This window comes from Talpa occidentalis, unplaced genomic scaffold (genome assembly GCF_014898055.3).
Source record: "Talpa occidentalis isolate TD23 unplaced genomic scaffold, MPIMG_talOcc4v2.1 talOcc4.10, whole genome shotgun sequence".
Classification (NCBI taxonomy): Eukaryota; Metazoa; Chordata; class Mammalia; order Eulipotyphla; family Talpidae; genus Talpa; species Talpa occidentalis.
This window is the reverse complement of record NW_023600993.1, coordinates 78371611-78392640: the sequence shown is the minus strand read 5'-3', so window position 1 is coordinate 78392640 and position 21030 is coordinate 78371611. Positions and strand designations below refer to the sequence as shown.

Genomic DNA, 21030 nt, shown 5'->3' with positions numbered 1-21030 from the left:
TTAATATAAAATTGAAAGGCAAATGAGTCTAGAGAAGTCTAGAGTGATCCTTTCTAGCTTTGCTGGTGTAGTCCTCAGCTATGTGTAATTGAACCTCTGTGGGCCTTAGTTCTCCTCTCAGTCAAAAGAGAGGGTATCAAATTATCTCCAAAATCCTTTCTCACACTCAATTCTATCAGAGGAAGCAGATGAAAATATAGCTAAATAAAAGCCATAAGATAATTTTGCACAAACGAGAACCTTACCCTTAGGTTTTAAAATTGTGACTAAAAATAATTTGAAGTAGTTATAGCTTAGGAAAGATAAATAGAAATTATAAAGAAACATTTTAGGCCATGTTTTTTAGATTAGAAGAAATAAACTACTTAACACTTTCACTCTATACTAACTATAGTATGCTGATGACAGAATTATTAACTTTCATGAGGCAACTTTTGCATAAATATAAATCATATCATTCAAGAGAAGAATTCTTTATGTAATAAAAAATAAGTCATAGCTTGTTATTCCAGGTTTTTCATGATGTATCCTAGACGTTAAGAATTTTTTTTTCTCATTTTATTAATAGCCTGGAAGCCATTAGCAAGAAATTCCTCTTGCACCAAGAAAAGTTCCTTGAGTGGGAAGCAGTCCTTTTCATATTTCACATTTCCCACAGTGTTCTGAATTTAGCTTCATATTTAATGTCCACTTACAAAAAATGTACATGTTCATTGTACAAAAAAATTAGGATCCAAATATACACAAGGAAAGTAAAAATTATCCCGAACTCCCAACCCATAGAAAACCTCTGTTCATGATCTCATTTATTCCCCTCCATAACACAGACTCGGGAGCTGTCAGTGTGTATTTATTTTAACTCAGATCCAATCTTTTGTGAATCATGGGTTTGTGCCAATTTTTCTTTGGATTTTTTTTTTGTTTTTCATAAACTTCTTATTATATAGAAAGGCTTATATCATGAAGAAAGTAACTCAGTGAGTTTAGCCTTTACCTCTCAGCTGTATGTCGTTGCTGTGTGGCAGGTGTCTGTGCCCTCAAATGTGTGTTGTCCATAACGATTTCTACCTTTAATGATCTCTGTGTTATGCTTTTCCAAACTGGATATTTACTTACATTTTCTCCTGGTATTTTTTTTTTAAGATTTATTTTTATTTATTTTATTTATTTATACAAGCACTGGGTACAGTCAGAAGCGCAGGAGGGTGAGAGAATTCACCAGAGCCAGAGCGGGGAGCAGAGCAGGCAGAAGGACCAAAGTACACTGCTGAGGGGAGCAGCGGGCGGCAGGAGAGGTCTGCGCGCCATGTGGGACCCTCCTCTGGAGGCCGGGGAGCAGCCCGGGATCGAACCGGCACTGCAGAGGCTGTGGGCAGCTTCGCAACCCAGCGCTCAACTGCTGCGCCACAGGGGAGGCCCTCTCCTGGTATTTTTATGGAATTTATTTGCGTTCGTGGTGTGAGGTAGTTCTTACTCTGCATATTACTAGTATTGTACTAATTATGGTTTTTAGGTTCCAGGGATAAGCATGCTCAGTCTGCCTCTACTAACAAGGCCTCACTAGCAGGGTTCACCTGACAAGAAGGCATCTCCAGGAACGAGCCTCTTCTTTTGCCCCCTCAGCAGCATGACTTCCGTGATCTCCTCTTTCCTGCTGACTCCCTAGGCTGACTGCCCTCCCCTTTAGCAATTAGATGTCACCAGTGCTCAGGGTCAGAGCATGGTCAACAGAGAGTTAAGGACGAGAGATCTATAATCCCCCTTTGCCAACCATTTATCTGCTAGATTGCATTAGGAAAAACACAGTAGGGAATAAAATAAGTAGAAAAGGGGTCAGACTTGAAAAGACCTGGTTTTGACCATGGCTTCTCCCTTCACCCTCTCAATGACGTTGGAGAGGTCATTTGGTTTCTCAGCATATCCATCCCCTAACTTGTTAAGCAGAGGTAACAGTGACGCCTGAAGTACAAGCTGAGTTTTCTTAAGGGCCAAGGGAGATAATGGATACACAAATGTCTTATAACTCTGAAGTGTTTATGCAATACTAATAATTATCATCTTCATTTCTATTCTTCCCTGAAGAGGAGTTAATTTAAATGCTATTAACACCAGATTAACAGATTGCTATACATCTTACCCTTCTTGCTAGAAATGAGAAAAATATATGGTAATATCCATCCCCACATATTATTTTGCTAAAAGAATATGTTTTCTTTTTGTTTGTCTCTATTTGCCAACCCAGCTTCATTTTATAGCTATAAAAACTAAAGTACAAAAAAGGTAGTGATAAACTCCCATGTAACTAATAAGTCAATGATAGAAAAAGGATTACAGTAAGAAGAACCTGTGACCTTCAGTGGGAACTCTGTTAGCCAACATTCAGAAGAGGAGGAAGAAAGCTAGAGACCACCTAGCTAAATGCCTGTCACTTCTCTGGGATGCTTCAAAGTGGGAAGACAGCAGACTTCTCAGGCCTGAGTCCCTAAAAGTACACACAGTCATCAGAACACCCACAGCAACAGCAAAGGCAGAGTTCAGTGTGCAAGCATATGCTGTTTGGAAAGTTCATTAGCAAACAGATGATTTAGAACTCACTACTCATTTTCCCAAGGAAACTATGTCATGAATGGGGTGATGTTCCCAGTCCAGTTCACAGACGCTATTACTATCATGAGATCGGAGTCTCGAAAAGAAAAGATCTTGCTCTCTCTGTTCAAGGAAAATAGCAAGAGCTATTCCTTCTGCATTCTCGGGCAAAGGGCCAGCTCTGAGCAGAATTTTGAAAGAAGACAGTCATTTGTGAAGTCTCCTCTCTGGCTCTTTAGCGCCTTTCCCACCGACTGGCCAGCCCTGCAACCTTCATGGCCAGACTACGTATCACCCACCTTTGTCCTCTCCCATCCTGTCCAGGCCCAAGTTCAGCCATGGAGGTGATAGGGGACACATACATCATCCTGAATGAAGGGCTGCCAACATTCCTGCAAGTATTGGCAGTTTTACCCACAGGGGTCTGTAGAGGGAGGTATTTCTGAACAAGGAGATTCCTCCAATGTGGGCTAGCTCTGACTGGCATCATTTCCATTGAATATATTTTTTAAAGATTTATTATTTATTTATTTGTTTGTTTGTTTATTTATTTATTTGTACAAGCACTGGGTACAGTCAGAAGCGCGGGAGGGTGAGAGAATTCACCAGAGCCAGAGCGGGGAGCAGAGCAGGCAGAAGGACCGAAGCACACTGCTGAGGGGAGCAGCGGGCGGCAGGAGAGGTCTGCGTGCCATGTGGGACCCTCCTCCGGTGGCCGGGGAGCAGCCGGGGATCAAACCGGCGCCGCAGAGGCCGCGGGCAGCTTCGCAACCCAGCGCTCAACCGCTGCGCCACCGGGGAGGCCCTCCATTGAATATTTTTCACAGATATTTCCCTTCTACTTTCAAACTGGATGTTATTAACCAGTGATTCATCAGTTCCCTAATTTAAAGTGTGTTTTATATATTTATAAATTTATATATATATTTATATTTTTCTATGTTTATATATATATTTCTATCTTTCTGGTCAAAATTAAAATATCTTTAATTCAATTCTCAGAGTTGTCAACAAGCCTTCTCCTCCCCTCCACCCACCATGTTCAGCAATACTGGTTCCCAAACTTACAAATTCTTTAAAGCACCCAAATTTCATTACAATTTTTTAAAGATTTATTTATTTATGCATACAAGAGCTGGGGTACAGGCCAGAGATGCAGGGAGTGAGAGGATCCACAAGCGACAGAGTGGAGACCAGAACAGGCAGACTGACTGAAATACACTGTTGAGGGGAGCAGCAGGAGTGACAGGAGAGATCTGCTGCGCCATGTGGGATCAAACTCATGCTGCAGAGGCTGTGGACTAATTCATAGTGCGGTGCTTAACCCCTTGTGCCACCAGTTTGGCCCTCATTACAATTTTATGGTAATAAAGACTCAACTGATTGGACCAAAGGTTGTTCAGGATAGATTTTTAGATTCTCTTAGGTGAATGTTAACTAGAAAATCCCTTTGAAATGTGTACTTCCTGCAATATAACTTCCTTGATTTTTTTCATTGATTTCATTTTTTTTGGCAACAATTTATTGGTCCTTCCCCAGATGCACACAGGGTGGTTTCATAGTCATCAATTCAGAAGGGAAGAAAAAAAACTCACTGCTACTAACTCAAGCTGCAGCAGCATGGCAAAGCTGTGCTCCATGGTCCCTTCAAGACCTGTCCTTTTATGGGAAAACAGATAAACAGAGTGCTCAGACAACGGACCAGAGCCATCAGACCTGAATGGAGCCAAAGACTTAACCTCACAGCGCACTGAACTTCAGTTTCCTCATCTCTGAAATGGGGAAGATCATGGTCACCTGATGGGCATCCCAATAGGGTCAGTCACAGCTGCTAGTCCTTATGCCAAGCTTTGCCTGTGCTGTTTCAGTACAGATGTCCCCCTTCACTATCCTGGGAGAAGAGGACTTCAGTGCACAGTGGAATTCACGAGATACCACTTTCCTTTTCATTTTGCTATTTTTTAATTCAGTTACTTTGAGTCTATACTGATATTTCTATCATGGCTCTTTCCTACTCTAGCCCATCTGTTTTTGCTCTTTTCACTTCCTTATCTTATTATCAAGTAATTTAAGAAAATATTAGAAATAAAATTTTGAAAGGAGAGACCTCTTCCTCATTCAAAGACAGGTGGCTGCTATGTGACTGTGTAGCAATATAGTCTAACACTGCAGTCATTCTGCCATCTCATGTTCTATTTGGGCTGCTTTTCTAGAAGTTTCATGTCACTTTTCAGAATGCTGGCACTCCTGAAAATCAGCATACATCATACTGAAGTATTCAAATGACTTTTCTTTTTGCCTTCTTTATAAACTCAAAAATTTAATGTAGTTCCAATTTTATACTTTAATTTTATTTGCCCACCTCAAATAAGCTGATAATATATCACATTTATTCTGCTTTTATTGTTTGCAAAGGCTTTATTGTTTGAAGAGGGCTGTCACATACAATAACTTATTCAGTGCAACAAACCTGAGAAGAGATTATATCAGTCTTGAACTTTTTAGTTTTCAAGGACAGGAAGGCCAACTTAAAATGGCTTACCAGAAAAGGAAGGTTTTTTGGCTTATGTGCCTGAAAAGTCCAGACTTCAGGTATGGCTTATTGATCAGAGGCACAAAGAACATCATCAAGCTTGTTTCTCAACATCTTTTGTCTCTGCCTTCCACTCTCTCGACTGTATTCTTTAGCCCATGTGGGCTGGTCCAGGCAACTCCAGGTCCATGGGAAAAAAGAGCAGGCAACTCCAGGTCCATGGGAAAAAAGAGCAGACCTCTTCCCAGACCTGTGATTCATGCACTTCTGTGAGGTTCATGAATCCAGTGCTCTGAGAGGCCTGCAGTGGATCACAGTTTCTTTCTGGAGTGAAGTTTAGGGACAAGCCCTCCTGAAATGCATGGGATTGCATGGGAACTGGGAACCTGATTCCCAAGAAGAAAATCTGAGTGTTATTTCCAGGATATTATTATCGTCCTTTTTCAATAGGTAAGGAGACTGATTTTCAGAGATGCGAGGCGGCTTATTCAGATCTCACAGTGAGGCCGTGACTGAGGGAGCCAGACCCACAAACTTTTCAACTCCCGTCCTGCACTCTTACTACAACTCCATCTCTGACCATGATGGCAAATGATCCACTGGACAGAGTGGATAGAGCACTGCCTGGTGGGCAGGCCTTCTCGTCTCAGTTCTGCCCTGATGAAATATATCATCTTAGACACTTCGTCTCTTGAGTCTCATTTTTCTTAAATTGGGACGATGCTTGTCTAGTTAATACTCAGTGAGACTCAGAGAAGGCATGAGCTCTTCAGAAATGCAGGGCACCCCTCCCTTCTGGCAAACACCATATAGTTTATGTAGGCATCAGGTTTTCTTTTAGAAAAATGTCAAGAAAATGAATTTGACACTTTCCAGTCTCCAAAGCATGCTTCATACACATCACTGCATCTAAAATTCTCAAACAATCCTGAAAAGTAGATGTAAAACCCACCCCCTGGGAGCTGAGAAACTGGTTCTCAGACAAGCATCTAAGAAGTTCTGGACCTTGGCGTGCAGCCCTTCGCCTCTGTGCTCCTCCTCTTATCCCACACGCCTTAATGTGATTTGATCATGTCTGGATATATCATTCTCAGCAAATGTGATCATGAAGAATTTAGAAACAGTATCATTTTGAATGGGAATCTAAGACTATTCTAATATTCTACTATCAATTACTTGTAAATCTTCTGGTTGGATGATTCATTACTTTTAATGGGGAAGAAATAAAAGGGAAGAAACTCATGTACCTAATCATGAAAAATAGATCCAACTTTCAAAAGATAAAAGACTGAGAGTACCATATTCCTACATTAAGTACTACCATGAAAACAAATTTTAAGAGCATTAAAGACTCTCTCTTTCTGTCTCTCTGTTTCTGTCTCTCTCTGTCTCTCTGTCTCTGTCTTTCTCTGTCTCTCTGTCTCTCTCTCTCTCTCAGGTTCTCTCTCTCTCATTCTCTCTCTCCCCTCCTTTATTTGCCCTCGTATCAGGCAGCGTGGTCTAAACCCTGGGAACAAAAATTTGGTAGGCTAGTGCCTCACATACCCTTTCAACCATGACAGAGGGGTGCTGTGGACAGGCAGTGTGATGGGGGTGAGCTGTGATTTGGGTACAACCACAAGCCTCTTGGAGTGACTATCAACCTGACATCAAGGCCCCAACAATCTGTCCTGAATTCCAGCTTGAACAATGTGGTGTCTTCAGCTATGTACTGAAGAGAGATTTTCCCAACAGAGGCCATGTTGGTCAGCTGTATATTGTCCTTCTTGCTCTTTGTCCATTTTGAGTTAGGTCCTTGCCAACAGCATCCATCCCTGGGTTGTGAATAACTATATTACCCACCTCATCAAGCTATCTTAAGAGCAACATTGATGAGGGCCTCCCCGGTGGTGCAGCGGTTGAGCGCTGGGTTGCGAAGCTGCCCGCAGCCTCTGCAGCGCCAGTTAAATCCCCGGCTGCTGTGCGAGGGTCCCACATGGCACGCAGACCTCTCCTGCCGCCCGCTGCTCCCCTCAACAGTGTACTTCGTCAGTCTGCCTGCTCTGCTCCCCGCTCTGGCTCTGGTGAATTCTCTCACCCTCCTGCACTTCTGACTGTACCTAGTGCTTGTATAAATAAATAAATAAAATCTTAAAAAAAAAAAAAAGCAACATTGATGAGTACATGCAACACTTCTGAAACAGTGCCTGACACCCAGCTAGAGCTTGGCACATGGTAGCTGCTCGCAGCCTTCCAAATATGCTACTTTAAAAGGCATTGTTGACTTACTCTCTATTAACTTAAGGTAGATCCTCTTATGCATCTACCACCTATTTTCTCTGCTCCCCCTTACTGAAAAACACTTCAAACATACCATCTAGACCTGTGCTGGTCAATACTATAGCTGCTGGCCACATTGGACTATTGAGCATTTAAAATGTGGGGAGTTAGAAATGATGTGCTGTTGGTATAAAATACATACCAGATTTCTAATACGTAATATAAAAAACAAACTATCTCAATGTTTATACCAATTAGCTATAACAGTAACATTTTATATATTAGGTTTATATATATTAAAACTTCATCAGTTTACTTTTAAATTTGTAATGGCTGTGCAGACAATTTAAAGCTACACATTATATTTCTACTGGAGAGTTCTGGTTTCTACATGGCTTCACTTCTTTCTTGAACCCATCCCAGGTATTCCTGGGTCCCAAAACTTCACCCAAAACAGCTTTTGTAAAGTCATCTAATGATCCCTTTTCAATCTTAACAGCTTAGTAACACTCGAAATAGTTGTCACTTCCACTAAAACATTCTTCTCTTGTCTCTAGTTACGTTGTTATATTGATTTTTATTCTGTCCTTAATGATGGTCCCTCAGAATCTACTTTCCTGGATCTTCCTCATTTTATTGACTACTTTTTCTTATTCAAACTCACTCCCACTAATGCCTTTATATATCATCTCTGTGTACTTCCTAGCTTTGGGGCTGCAGCCCAAACTTCTCTCCTCCTGGAACATCTATCTGAATTGCCTTTCCAACATCTCAAGTTATTCAGGAGGACACATAAAGTTTAAATCACTAAAATTGATTTCTTGGTTCCACTTCCCCAAACCTGTCCCTCTCTCGGTACTTCCTGTATTGGTAAAGGGTAACTTCCTTCATCCAGCTATTTAAACCACAAATCTTGGGGTCATGCTTGATTTTTCTCTTCCTCACACCTGCCATGTCCAGTCTAGCTGTACATTTTATTGGGTGTCCCATCGTTATATTTCCAATCGAATGACTTCTTGCCACCACTCTTCCTCCTCCAAGAGCCATTTGAGTAGACTGTTGCAGTAGCCTTATTACTAACCCCCCACCCTCCCCACCCACTTCCACTTTGTCCCTATACCTCACCCAACATGACCCTTTCAAAAATTCAAGTCATGTTTGTTCTTGGGGGAAAGGCACGTCTTTTTAGAATGAAAGGTGCCATTCTTTTTTTTTTTTTAAAGATTTATTTATTTATGCATACAAGAGCTAGGGTGTAGGCCAGAGGTGGTGGTGGGGGGAGCAGGTGAGAGGATTCACCAGAGACAGTGGGGAGCAGAATAGGTGGGTTGACTGAAATACACTTCTGAGGGGAGCAGCAGATTAGGCAAGGGAGGTCTGCTGCGCCATGTGGGTTACCTAACTGGCTGGGGATTGAAGTCATGCTGCAGTAGTTGCAGATTGCTTCACAGTGCTGACACTTAACCCCCTGCGTCACAGGGAGGCCCCTGAAAGGTGCCATTCTTATAAAAGCCATACTCAACTTGCCCTACTCCCACCAACACCATATGCACACACCTCTCTTACCTGCTTCCTCACTTCTTCACCTGCTTTGATTTCTTGTTCTTTATGTCTTCCAGGTATGCTCTGTTCTCAGAGACTTGGTGTTCATATTTTCCTACCTGAAATGTTCTTCCTATCTATTCACATAGCTCATACTCTTCTCACTCTCGAGGTAGAGCACACTTTATGATCTACCACAGCCTTTCCTGACCACCACGTTGAAAACTGTCCTCATGACCCTTTAGAGGTATATCTCTCATAATATCATCACCACCTGACACATTATACATTTTATTGTATCTTGTCTTCCCCACTGGGATAGAAGCTCCATGAGAACAAGTACATTTTCTGTGCATCCACATCCTTTTCCCTAAGGGTGCCGAATACCCAGTCCAGTCTTGCCTGATTGGATGATTCTGCCAGACTCTGCTCAATTATCAGTGAATTTCATCCCTCTTTGGGCAAAAGTTTATCAGCTCTGCTGAGTAACAGAATCACTGGGGAGCCTAAAATCCACATGACCTGGCCCCACCCCCTAGAGATCCAAATGAGGAAGATTCTGGGAGAGAATCCATAACATTTTTGAAGAAGCGCCCCACATGATTTTGATGTGGGCTAACCAAATCACACCTTGCCAAACTTTGCCTCAGTGTACCAGTTTTTATCTGTTTATCTGTGGCTCTGGTTTTTTGAGTGTTGTTTTATATATATATCAGCAGTTCTTGACTCACCTGGGAACCTAAATATAGATCTCCTAGCCCCATTTCAGCCTTGTGAATCAGAGCTTCCAGGGATGGGTCCTGGAAATTTTTTTTGAAAACTCCCTCATTACCTCTGATATAGTCAGTCTTCTCACTAGCCCTTGGCAGCCCAGCTATGTTTTACAAACTCCTTGAGGAGATTGTAAACTCAAGAACAGGTTTGTGTTTTTTTTTTTCCCATGTCTTTTTTAGGTCAACTTCTCTCCTCACTCCTCATCCATACAACAGTATTCTGTTCAAATTTAGTTCTCAGAAGTCACTGTGGAGTGAACTCCTTGATTTAACCACAGTTTCAACCTGCCTTTGTAACTTGAACATCAACCAGTATTGCTAACTACATTTCATTCTAGCCTGTTCTCTGATTAGAGGCAGGAAGAGTGTCTTAGTTGCACAGCTCATTCTCATGGGAACTCTCACTGTAGTCCTTTCTACCCAGGCATTTAAAATGTGTTTCTCAGATAAGAACAGACCATACTGAAGTGATGTTACCCATTACCACATTCACCTGCTTAACCTTCTCCTTGGACCTGTACTGGAGCACATGTACTTTGGGTATCATGGCCCTTGCCATTAAGCCCCTGGTCTCCTGAGCATCCCCAGAGATAGAGACAAGCCTTGACCCCTTGCTTTGGGAGCCTGGGCTGCTTAAGTGACTGAGGAGGGGATTTCCCTAGATGAGTCTTCTTCAGGGGCCAGTACCTTTTCCCTACTTCTGTTTGGTTTTGCCTTGAACTATATATAGGCACTCTATACAGAAGGAAATTTTCAATACTAAAATCCTCAAAATATTACCAAAAATAAATGGGGGTAGGGGATAGGTCAGGTAACCAGGGAACGATAATATATAGAGTTTTATTCTTTGGCCCGACTCAGAACTAACTTCCATGTTGTGAAGAGTCACGGCCAAAGTCCCAAAGAGACCCTCTTTGTTAACCTGTATCTTGAATACTAGACGCCCCACATGAGGTACTTACTCTGATTTTTGAGTAGTCAGCTGGCAGCCTCTTTGATTATGTTGGTTTGTCTCGATTTGTGGAAGATGTCAGGGTCATTACTCAGGACAGAACTGGAAGAGGATTAGTGTGGTCCAGGTAAACAGGGTGCACTTGCTACTTTCTCAGCATACACTATCTGCACCTTAGAGTTTTGCCTCTGGATAAGCCACAGATTGCATTTTGATGCCAGATGTGAAACACCATTAGTAATCAGGATGATTCCCTTGGGAAATCCTGTTCCCAGGTGATAGCTGCTTCCTCTGGAATACTTGTTAGGGGTGGTGAGGGGGCTCTGGAGGCTGAGATTTAGCTACAAAGGAGAGTGAGTTGACCCTAGAAAAGTCAGAATGAGAGATCTCTAATGAGATCTGACAGTTCAAGGGCTGAAGAAGGATTCTAATCTTTTTTTTTCTCCTGCCCACCCAGTCTTCATACAAATGTAAATATGCCTCCTTCAACAAATTGCCAAATGTGGTTTTAATTTGTAAGCAGTAGGCCCCGCCTTGCCTTTTTCTTTTTTCTTTTTGCTTTTCTTTTCTTTTTTTAAGACTAAGTCACAGGTTTTGCACTTCTTGAACTGGACATTTCCCTCTGTCACTCTGTCACTTTTTCTGTTATCCTTTTTCTTCTAAGGACATTTGGCCCCCATTGTTTGTTGTCAGAGGAATTTGGGATGAGAGTCAATTGTTCTGTTTCTTAAAGAAGTTTTTGAAGTTCCCATAGGAAATAAATAGTGGTCTTTAAACTAAGTTTAAAAAATAAATAAAGGCCGTGTTTGAATCTAATATGAGATTTGAAGAGAGTGTCACTATCGCGGTATCATACTTTATGTGGTCTACGCAGTATCCATTGTTGTTATTTATGACCCTGTCTGCCTTCCATTGTGGACTTCTTCCAGCCTTGGGGAATTTACATCATTCCTAATAGCAAAAGGCTTTCTGGTTCCCACAGAGTTGTTCAAAGCCTGACTCATGCTCCTTATGTTAATTGTTCAGCTCTGAAAATACAGCACTTACAGGGTGTGGTTGTAAGGGGAAAATCTACTGTACTTATAGGGCATGTTTAGAAGTGTTTCACACATAAATCTCAATCTCTCTCCTTCTCTGTGTGTGTCTGTCCATTTAGCTTTTAAACTAGAGTTTTTTGTTTTGGGTTTTTTTTTGGTCAACTAGTAAATCCTGTGGGGTTAAAAAGAGACACATCAAAATGCAGTATAAGCCAATAAAACCTATAACATTCCATAAAACTGTGTTGGGTTATAACTGGATAAGACTTTGAGTGACTTTGGTTCAGGGCTGAAACCATGGTAGGGTTGATGGCTGGCACTCAAGTCTGGAGGGCAACGATTGGATAAAGCCCATAACATTGTGGTGCACCCAGGCCTCTTGTGATGGCTGCCCCCTGCCAGGCTCTGGAGCTGCTGTTGTTAATTCCAGTGTAAGTCTAACTAGTAAACTCAAGATTAACCAAAACTGTTCCTTGTGGTGGCAACATGCTACTTTGGAATCTGATGTAAAAGGGCACTAGGTTTCCAGAAAATAAAAGAAGTTAACACCTCTTCTGGAGGACTTATTGCTAAAAAAAGGGTACAATTTCAAAAGTATGAAATGTATCAATGTTGGCAAAACTTGGGAGGTTGTTATGTTTTGTAATTACTTCCTTACAAAGCTTCCATGGGAACGTGCAAGTATAGATAGTCTGTGAATTTTATTAAATGACTGTGGTACTTAGAGCTTAAGGGGTGGAGTGGGGGAAAATCCTGTTTTTTTTTGATAGCCAAGAATCACAACTTCTATTTTTCAGACTACCTGTATTAACAGACTTACCTCTTCATAGAGCTTGAGTATTGCAAAGACCATATATTGTATTTTTTTAATAGGAAAAAAATGGGGAATTCCTAGGCTAATCAAGGTACCGATCGTGATGCCAACAGGTCTTTCTGGAAGATGCCTAGTACAGTGATTCTGGGCCTTGTCACCATTTGGACCACAGACATATCAGATATTGGCCACGAGTTCTCAGATTGTAAAGGAAAGGATGGTGATTCCAAACTGTCTTATTTGTTTGTGGCACATTTTAATATATGAGAGGTGTGAGCTAGGAGTCCCAAAGAAGTGACACTTCACAAAAACTAGGTTAAAAACATTAAAATAGCCGAACACCAGACAATTCCATATATCTTCACAAAAATAAATCTGTTCATTGGGGCATTTGGAGTATAACTGTTTTTTCTCATGTTCAGCTAATAGATTTCTGTTTGAACCTTTGTTATCTTTTGGAATAGACGGAAAGAGCTCTCCATGGAGCGTCTGAGTATTTTGCTGAGTATGCAGAGAGTTCACTTCCCCCCTGTGCAAAGCTCAAGAGAAATGCTCTGAGAGAAATGTAGGTCCAGTGTATTTCCTTTTTTCTCATTTTTCACTGCTGAATTATATGGATACACAAAATAAAGTGTAGAATCACAAACCCCCTCTGGCACTGACCCTACCCTAAGTCACATACTTGCTCTTCCAGCTCCCTGACTCTTTCTCTAACTTTCTGGACAATGAGGATGGAGACCTTGCTTCACAGGTGTGTTGCAAGGAGTAATTAATTACAAGTCCTTTGAAGATGAAAAGCACCTGTTGGTGGTGTGTTTCATACAACTTTCGGAGTGACTACAAACAGATCTAAAAAATACATTCCTTTCCTAAGATGCTTGTTCTGACCCTAATAATAATTATGATAATCCTCATGTCCCTGATAACAACACTAACAACATGACTATATATTTGATTCCAGACTAAAGATTAACCAAAATAAATACTTTTCAGTATTTGGAATTTAGTGGTTTAAGAAAGTTCTTGCTCTTCACAAGCTTGCAAATATATGCAGAAGTCAAAGTCTTTCATCTCTAAAATGTCCCTCTGCCCTGCCCCTCAAAGTGGATTTTACAATGTGAAGCTTGCGTTGCCTGTTGTGTGTGCTGTAGAAAAGGTGTGTGTGTGTATCTCAAAGGAAATGCTCTGAAAGGAAGGTAAGATATGTGTGTATATGTGTATGTGTGTGTAGATAGATATTTTATAAATTTTTCCAGGAAAGTGTTGGGGGGATAGAATAGTGCAAGCCTCCGTTTTCAGGTATAGGAAATGCAGTAAGAACAATTTGGAGTGTGTACGTACACACATGCATACGTCTATGCACATATACTTTTCTCTGCCATTATTTGCTGCTTTTCTTTCATGCTATCTGGAATTTTTTCTAGTCCATATCAAATTATATTAACTGAATCCTATTTCCAGATGGTTGATCAAAAGGCCTGACACCAGCTAAATGGTGATTATATCTGAGTAATACCTTGAAATGGCCTGAGAGAAACTTCAGATTATTCTTTACTTACAAATATAAGCACGTTCTTATACACATACGTGCACATACCCACTGCCTGTGCTTTGGAAATATTTGCGCATCCACGTCTGGGAACAGTTCTGCATATCAAATACAGACCCTTAACATCTGAAATGAATATCTATTTCCCTTGGTTAAAATATGAACTCCATCATAGCTCCATCAGTAACCCAGTGATCAATAAACAAAGTGTGTCCTCATGTTTCCCAATGTATTGGAAAATTGCTCGATCCAATTTGCACTTAAATATACACTTAGGAATTTTTCTGGAATTGCCAGAGAGATGAGGAGAAAGGGAAATAGTGCATGTCCCTTTTTCAGGTATAGGAAGTGTGGTAAGGGGGATTTGGAGAAAACCATGCCTTTACATTTTTACAAAACAACAAAATATCTTATCCTTTTTTAGTGTGAAAAGAACTGAAACCAAAAAAACGGCGCTGTGAACAAACCATGGAGCAGCAGGGACATTGTGGGAAATCTGGTGACTCAGTGATTACAGAGATAGCAAGGAAGGGGGATGCCAGTCAGGCTTCATCCAGACCCAGTCGGAGTCCACAGGACAAGGGAAGGATTACATAAAGGCAGCTGAGAGCCACTGGGGGCTTCCTGTTCAAAAGCTGGAAAATGTTCATCAAACCCAGCCAGAAGACACTTGCAGCCAGCAAAAACCTCATCCTGGGGAGCGGTTAGAGACAGGGCTTCGAAGTGGGAGCCCTGTCTGTAGCTGTGAGTCAGCATCACCGGGTCCAAAACAAAGTCCACGAGGGGCCAAAACACAACAGAAATGCAGGAACTGCAGCTCTGCGGAAGACATCGACCTCCACAAGAGAGTTTCTCTTGGAAATGATCGATCAGTCCCGAGAGAAATAATAGTGGAAAAAAGCACAACTGTCAGGGTTTTGCCAACTTTAGAGCTGTCAGTTCCGGGGTTACTTTTGAAACAAGATTTGGCAAAAACCACGTCTAATGAGGAGTTGCATGTTTTGGAAAATCTCTCCTCCAGACATCTTATGAAAAGTAAGCCAGGGCAGGCACAACAAACTGGCTCAGCCACAAACATGGAAAGATTATGTACACTCAGGGCAGCCCAACCAGAAAAGAAGAAGTATGAAAGAGACCACTAGCTTACTAAAGAGGATTGCAAAATCGGAGCTGAAGTTAGAGTGACCAAACTGGGAAAAATGAGCTGTGTGTATAACTGCTGTGATTTTTAAGGCATTAGATTGATTATTTTAAATAGAAGGTATATGTGTGTGTGTGTGTGTGTGTGTGTAGAGATACTCACACACATGCTAAGGTTAGCTTTTAAAGTAGTCATTAACCTACATGCTTATTCTAAAAACATTACTACCTTCTCATCATACTTTATAACTGTCTCTAGAAAAATATTTAAATGATGAACAGCCATTCACTTTGCAGGAACTGCAGGAAAAACCAATCATGTGCCTCCTTGGCAGGGATGTAGTTTATCCTTCTGTTCCTCAGTTTAAGTAGTGGAGCAAGCTGGGAAGGGGCAGGCTAGTGGTTCTCAGCATCTTGTTCTGGGATTAAAATCATTTCCTGAAAATGTATTAGAAATGCACATCTTGGACCCCACCCTAGATCTACTGAATGAGAAACTTCTGGTGATTCTGAAAGATGATCTGATTGGAGACTACCTAGTGTTTATTTCCTTCAGCCTAGATACCATGGCCTCCCCTGAATCAGCTGGGACCAACATGTGGCCATGCACAACCTGGTGCTCCCCCAAATTTGTAGAACACCTCGGTTCAGTGTATGGGTCAGTGGGTTCCCAGGGTCTATAGAATGATGCCACAGCATCAGGGAGCTGTCACTTACCCTAAGAATTGCTGGACATTTACCAATAACTTGGCCCAGCATTAGGGGAAAACTTGGAAAGGCTTGCTCTTGCTTTGTTGCTCAGGCATGTGACTGTCCCTGCTCAGTCCCCCACCTGTAAGATTTTGATTTAGGTTCAGGAAGGACCAGAACCCAAGAGGAGCTCAGAAGCCAGAGTTTTCAATTTCCCATTTGGAAGTCTTCACTGGCAGTTTAAATTTCTAAACAGGAGCCTTCCTTTTGCAGTATCAGCCTCTAATGTCTCAGTGGGCTTGCTAAAATGTCACTTAGTGAATCATAGCAATAACTTATCTAAAGATTTTCTTAACCCATTTCATCCTAAAACAAGGCAGAAACCATATTCAAAGGCCATCAAATACAGATTTTTTTTTCCTTCCCAGCATTGGTTGATCTTTTGCAGTAGCACCTCCCTACTAATAAGGAAAATCAAGTATGTGCCCCCCAATTTTGGAGTTAACAGAAAAATAACCCAGAACAAGTTCAGCAAAATAAAGGAATTTGGAAGCAGGCACAGTATCAGCTCATGCTTGATACTGACTGGTGGTTCCACCAGCTCAATCTGTCCTTTCCTGTGTCTCTCTTCCCCAAATATATCAGAGGATAAGACTCATTAAAAGCAGTCCTATTTCATGGCACTATGTTTTGAGTTTTGAAATTCAATCTTGGTAACCATGGCTGGCCATGGATATATATGCTTTTCTTTTGATATTCTAAATCCTGCCTGGAAACCTGTCACTATCCCCTTCTGTGACCCCAGTCTCACCACCCCTACCAAGAAAATGGCCCTACTCATTGCGACTCTCCTCTTCCTGCCTTGCTGTTTTCCTCTCCCAGCTGATTCCAATCAGATATTTGTTTTTAGGAGAGGAGAGGGGCCAACAGAATACTAACCACAGTGGGACAGATTGACTGCAGAGAAAGGGACTCGCCTGATAAAATAGTAGAGTGACTGGTATTCTGAGTGTACTTTTCACTAAAGACAGGACTAATGTGTCATTGAATCTTCTTAAACAGAAGCAATTATCTAAATACTTCAAACAGAGGGCACAAATAATAACCCAAGTAATAGTCGAGAAATAACAAGCCCCCTGGACAAGAGTTTAAAATAGGATAGGATTCCAGAACAATAGCTGCTACCTGCCCTGGAACTAGAAAGAGGTATTTGAACTGGAGACAACAGAGAAAGTTTTTATTGAGAAATTTTGTTTTCCATAGTTAACTAACATACTTTTAAATGATTTTCTTTTGACTTCAGAGTTTTGTATATTTGTATAAATAACAATTCTTGTGATCTAAGAGGAAAAATGGCACCTTTGGTTGTAGGTTAAAAAGGTCTTTCTCACAGCCATCATGTACATGAGATTTTAGCAGGAATACTAGAGGAAACAGCTCTCCACTTCCACTCTTGTGAAAGAACTTCCACACTGTGGCATGTGTTTGAGAAATTTTGCCTTTTACCACTTTCCTTCTACATGGATCTCTTGTTACTTGAGTGGTTATATGAGTCTTTGGATATTTGAAAGTAGAAATAGGAAAATGTCTGCCAAAATTTTTTGTTGGTTCTTATATGGGGAATGAAGTGTTCTCTACTGCTGGGAGTGACATGTGTTCTGATATTCTTAAAATTTCAGGCCCTTTCAATAATCTAGAAAGAATAAGATCTTCAGTTACTGACTTAATTTCCCAACTTAATTTATGCAAATTCAAATCCCTGAACTTTTTGCTTGTGAGATCCAATTCAATTGATGTTATAATTGTGAACGTTCTAACTTTCTCAGTGTTGTGGCTGCTAAAAACCTGTGTGCTTTCAAATGCCTTGTTTAAGAGATTGTTGTTAGATTTATTATCTATGTCCATAAGCAAGAAATGTATGAGAATAGTAATAACAAATGATAAAGGTCTGACTTTCTTACACATTTTTCTTTCCTTTACCACTCAAAAGGGGTAACTGTCATCCAAACTGTTAAATGTGAACAAATTGTCCAATGCAAAGGAGTAAATGTTTGGGAGAGAGGTGTGAGTGTTGCAGCTTTCTCGTTCACCTATTTGAATATTTAAGAAGTAGAAAAGTATATTTCATCTTATAAAGAGCAAAAGTCATGAAAACCCCTGCATTTGATTTTTAGAGAATATATAGATTCTCTCCTAATGAAATATCTCAAGGTATTTGCCCGAGTGGGGGGGGGTGGGGTGAGGACAGTGGGATCATAGTTACTGTTTACTTTTGGTGTCATATTTGGATGTTAGCATGAACGGTTGTACGTATCAGTTGGTTTTGATTTCAGAGAGAACTTGGTGAGGGCACAGCACATGAAAGAAGGAAATCTCTATGCCAGAGTGCGATCTGGGTTCACAGTGTCACCAGTCCCAGTTTCCTTGAATTCCTTCTTGGCCTGCCTTGCTGGAGTATTGCCACCAAATTCTAGTGAGTTACCCTCCTTTTGAGATAACAAGTGTCTTTCCTAAGAGCCAAAAATTCTCTGTCCAGCATGCTATGACTTGAATATGGAAATCATTTTAATTTTGTCTTTTCTCTTATGAGGAAATTTCCATGCTTGGTTTGTCAAGATGAGAGAGTTCATTCTGTATTATTGAAACGCTAATGAATTGAAACATGTTGGAGCAAGTAAGAAATCAAAATTAAGCTGATTTCTCTTAAATAGTTTAAAGCCTTCCTTAGTACACAATAAATTAAGCATTGTAAAATGAAGTTAATTCAGATAATTACTCAGGACAGAAGTCCAACCATATATATCATTGATATTACAATTTAATGATGTAATTAAATTCTCAGAAATCTGTAGAACTCCCTCTAATTTAGTTTCTGTATTGATTGAACTAGACAAGGAACAAATACATGTCAATGTGTAGCAGAGGGGACTTGGTGTCTTTAATTGTCAAGAACAAATGAAGTACTGGACTTGAATTTCATTATATTCAAATAAGTTTCATTATGTGGCATAATATTACCAAGTGCTACCTTTTAATTTCCATTACAGTTACTAACTTACCAGGTATCTTGATTCTTTAATTAAACAAAAGTCAGAAAAAACATATATTTGACCCTACAGTATCTAATAAGGTGCCCGATGGTGTGGATTTGATAGATCTCCAGAAGAACTTTTGTAAATCAAGTTAGAAAGCCAAAAGCTGCAATAATCACCGGAAAAACTCATTGTTCCCTTCTGCCTCATCTTCTCATTGGGTTTGTTTAAACTATTTCAATACTATCAGTAGTTGTACCAGCCTAAGGAGTGAAAGTAGTATGTAGTAGAAATGAACCTGTTGTGTGAATAAAAAATAAAATTGTTTTAAAAAATTAGTGTGTATTATTTTTCTTCAGAACAAGGGAATTTACCCCAAGGAATGTGCACACACAATGCCCTTTTCTGAACATGCTATTTAAAATTACATTCGTTTTATTAGGAATTTTTTCCTTCTTGAAGTAATTCTGAGGTTTTTGAACACTGTTAAAATAATCAAAGGAGCTCTGCATTTGAACAAGCCCATAAGATTTGGGGGTGGTCTGTACCATGCAGATATGTTCCCACTTCTCCCAATTGTGAGCTAAGATAGACCCCTCTCGTGAGGGGTTAAAGTATGCGACCTTGACCCCTTTCCAGAGAATCTTGACATTTCCCAAGAGGATTCATTTCCATTTTCTAAGTGGATCTAGTCCTTGTTTGGCACTGAGTATAGTCTTGAGACGGTTCTTTCTCTACTCTGCCTTTTATGACAGGATCAGAGACCTCTCTGGTTACTTATAAATATATTTCCCCTTGGGTCCTGTACATAATTTTTCAGAAGCATTTCAGTATCAGGTTGGAGAAATACATTTGAATAGCTGTGATAAAATGCTGAAAACCACTGCAAAGCCCATTTCCCCTTAGGCTTTTGGTCATGGTGGCACACTGTAAGGCCTAATCCACAGGAAAACTGCCTTGCCCTGAACCTGGGGCCTGGGCGAAGGGTCCCGAGACACTATCACAGCCTGATACTGAAGCCGCAAACTCTGGATCTAGGCTGCTGCTTTGCTACTAATTGGTTTATGTGTCTGGGGACAAGTGACTTAACCTCTGGGGCCTCAGTTTCTTCATCTGTCAAATAAAATGCTCTAATATTTTAAGTGCTACCTTTATAGCATCACTCTTTACACTATAGTCTGGAGGTAGACTTACCTCTCCCATGCAGTGATTTGTCCATCTCTTTAAAAATGGGTTCTTGACACTGGCCACACATTGGAAATGCTTGGGTGGCTTCTAGTAAAATCAGAATCCTTAAGGTTTGGCAAGGGCATTGGCAGTTTTAAAAACTCCTCAAATAATAAGTCTCATGAGAAGCCATAGTTAAGAACTATTGTTTAAATTGTGGGGGTGGGGAGACGGGAGGATTAAATACTGAATTTTAAAAGAGCCCAAGTTTACTAAGAAGCTGAGTATCCTTCAGAAGAGGAAATTTCTACAAATCAGAAGTATACCTACTTTCAAGTCAATAGGAAAGGCTTTGGTGACAGGGTGTCAGGAATCATAGATACAAAGAGGTGTGTTTTGTTTTCAACTTAAGGCCCCTCTGTGTTAATTCTGCTGCTTTAGACCTAACACATCACAGCACAGCTTCATCTTCGTCAACACTGAGAAATCATTACCTTTATATAGAAGATGAGTTTTTAAAGCTCCTAAATAATTGTCTGGAGTTGCCTTTGATCCATGATCATTAATATCATTAATAAGCTCTCGAAAAGTGCGTGTGAATCTCAAGTTCACATTTGGCAGGGCAGTGGAAGAATGAACGCTTTTAAAATAGTTTGGCTCAGAAAGCACATCTGAAATAACCCTGTGGGAAAATCAAGAGAATTTCTCATCCTCGAAAGGATTACCTAGGATGAGACGCTGACCTTGTATTTTAAGTTCAGTTACATTGCTTAAAACCTCATTCATTACCCAGCCTGATTTATTTTAGGGGGTGAAGTGGTCTGTAGGAGGGGACTATCTAGTGATACACAGTTTTTATGTTTGCTTTGTGTTTTCTCCACAATTCCCAAAATATAATGTATATATCTTTTCCTTTAAAAAACAAAAATCTTCGTGAGATTTACTATCACTTTTCT

At 40.5% G+C, this 21030-nt stretch overlaps 1 protein-coding gene across 1 annotated transcript in view; it reads left to right on the top strand.

Annotated features, from left to right (window-relative positions):
- Nucleotides 1-19212, top strand: part of SLX4IP (SLX4 interacting protein) — a 181280-nt gene extending 162068 nt beyond the window's left edge. Inside the window, 4 exon segments of the mRNA XM_037494675.2 lie at nucleotides 12961-13061; nucleotides 14470-14500; nucleotides 14502-14604; nucleotides 14607-19212. Of these exon segments, the coding sequence (XP_037350572.1) occupies nucleotides 12961-13061; nucleotides 14470-14500; nucleotides 14502-14604; nucleotides 14607-15187 (816 nt within the window). The 3' untranslated portion in view covers nucleotides 15188-19212.
- Nucleotides 19213-21030: the final 1818 nt, after the last annotated feature.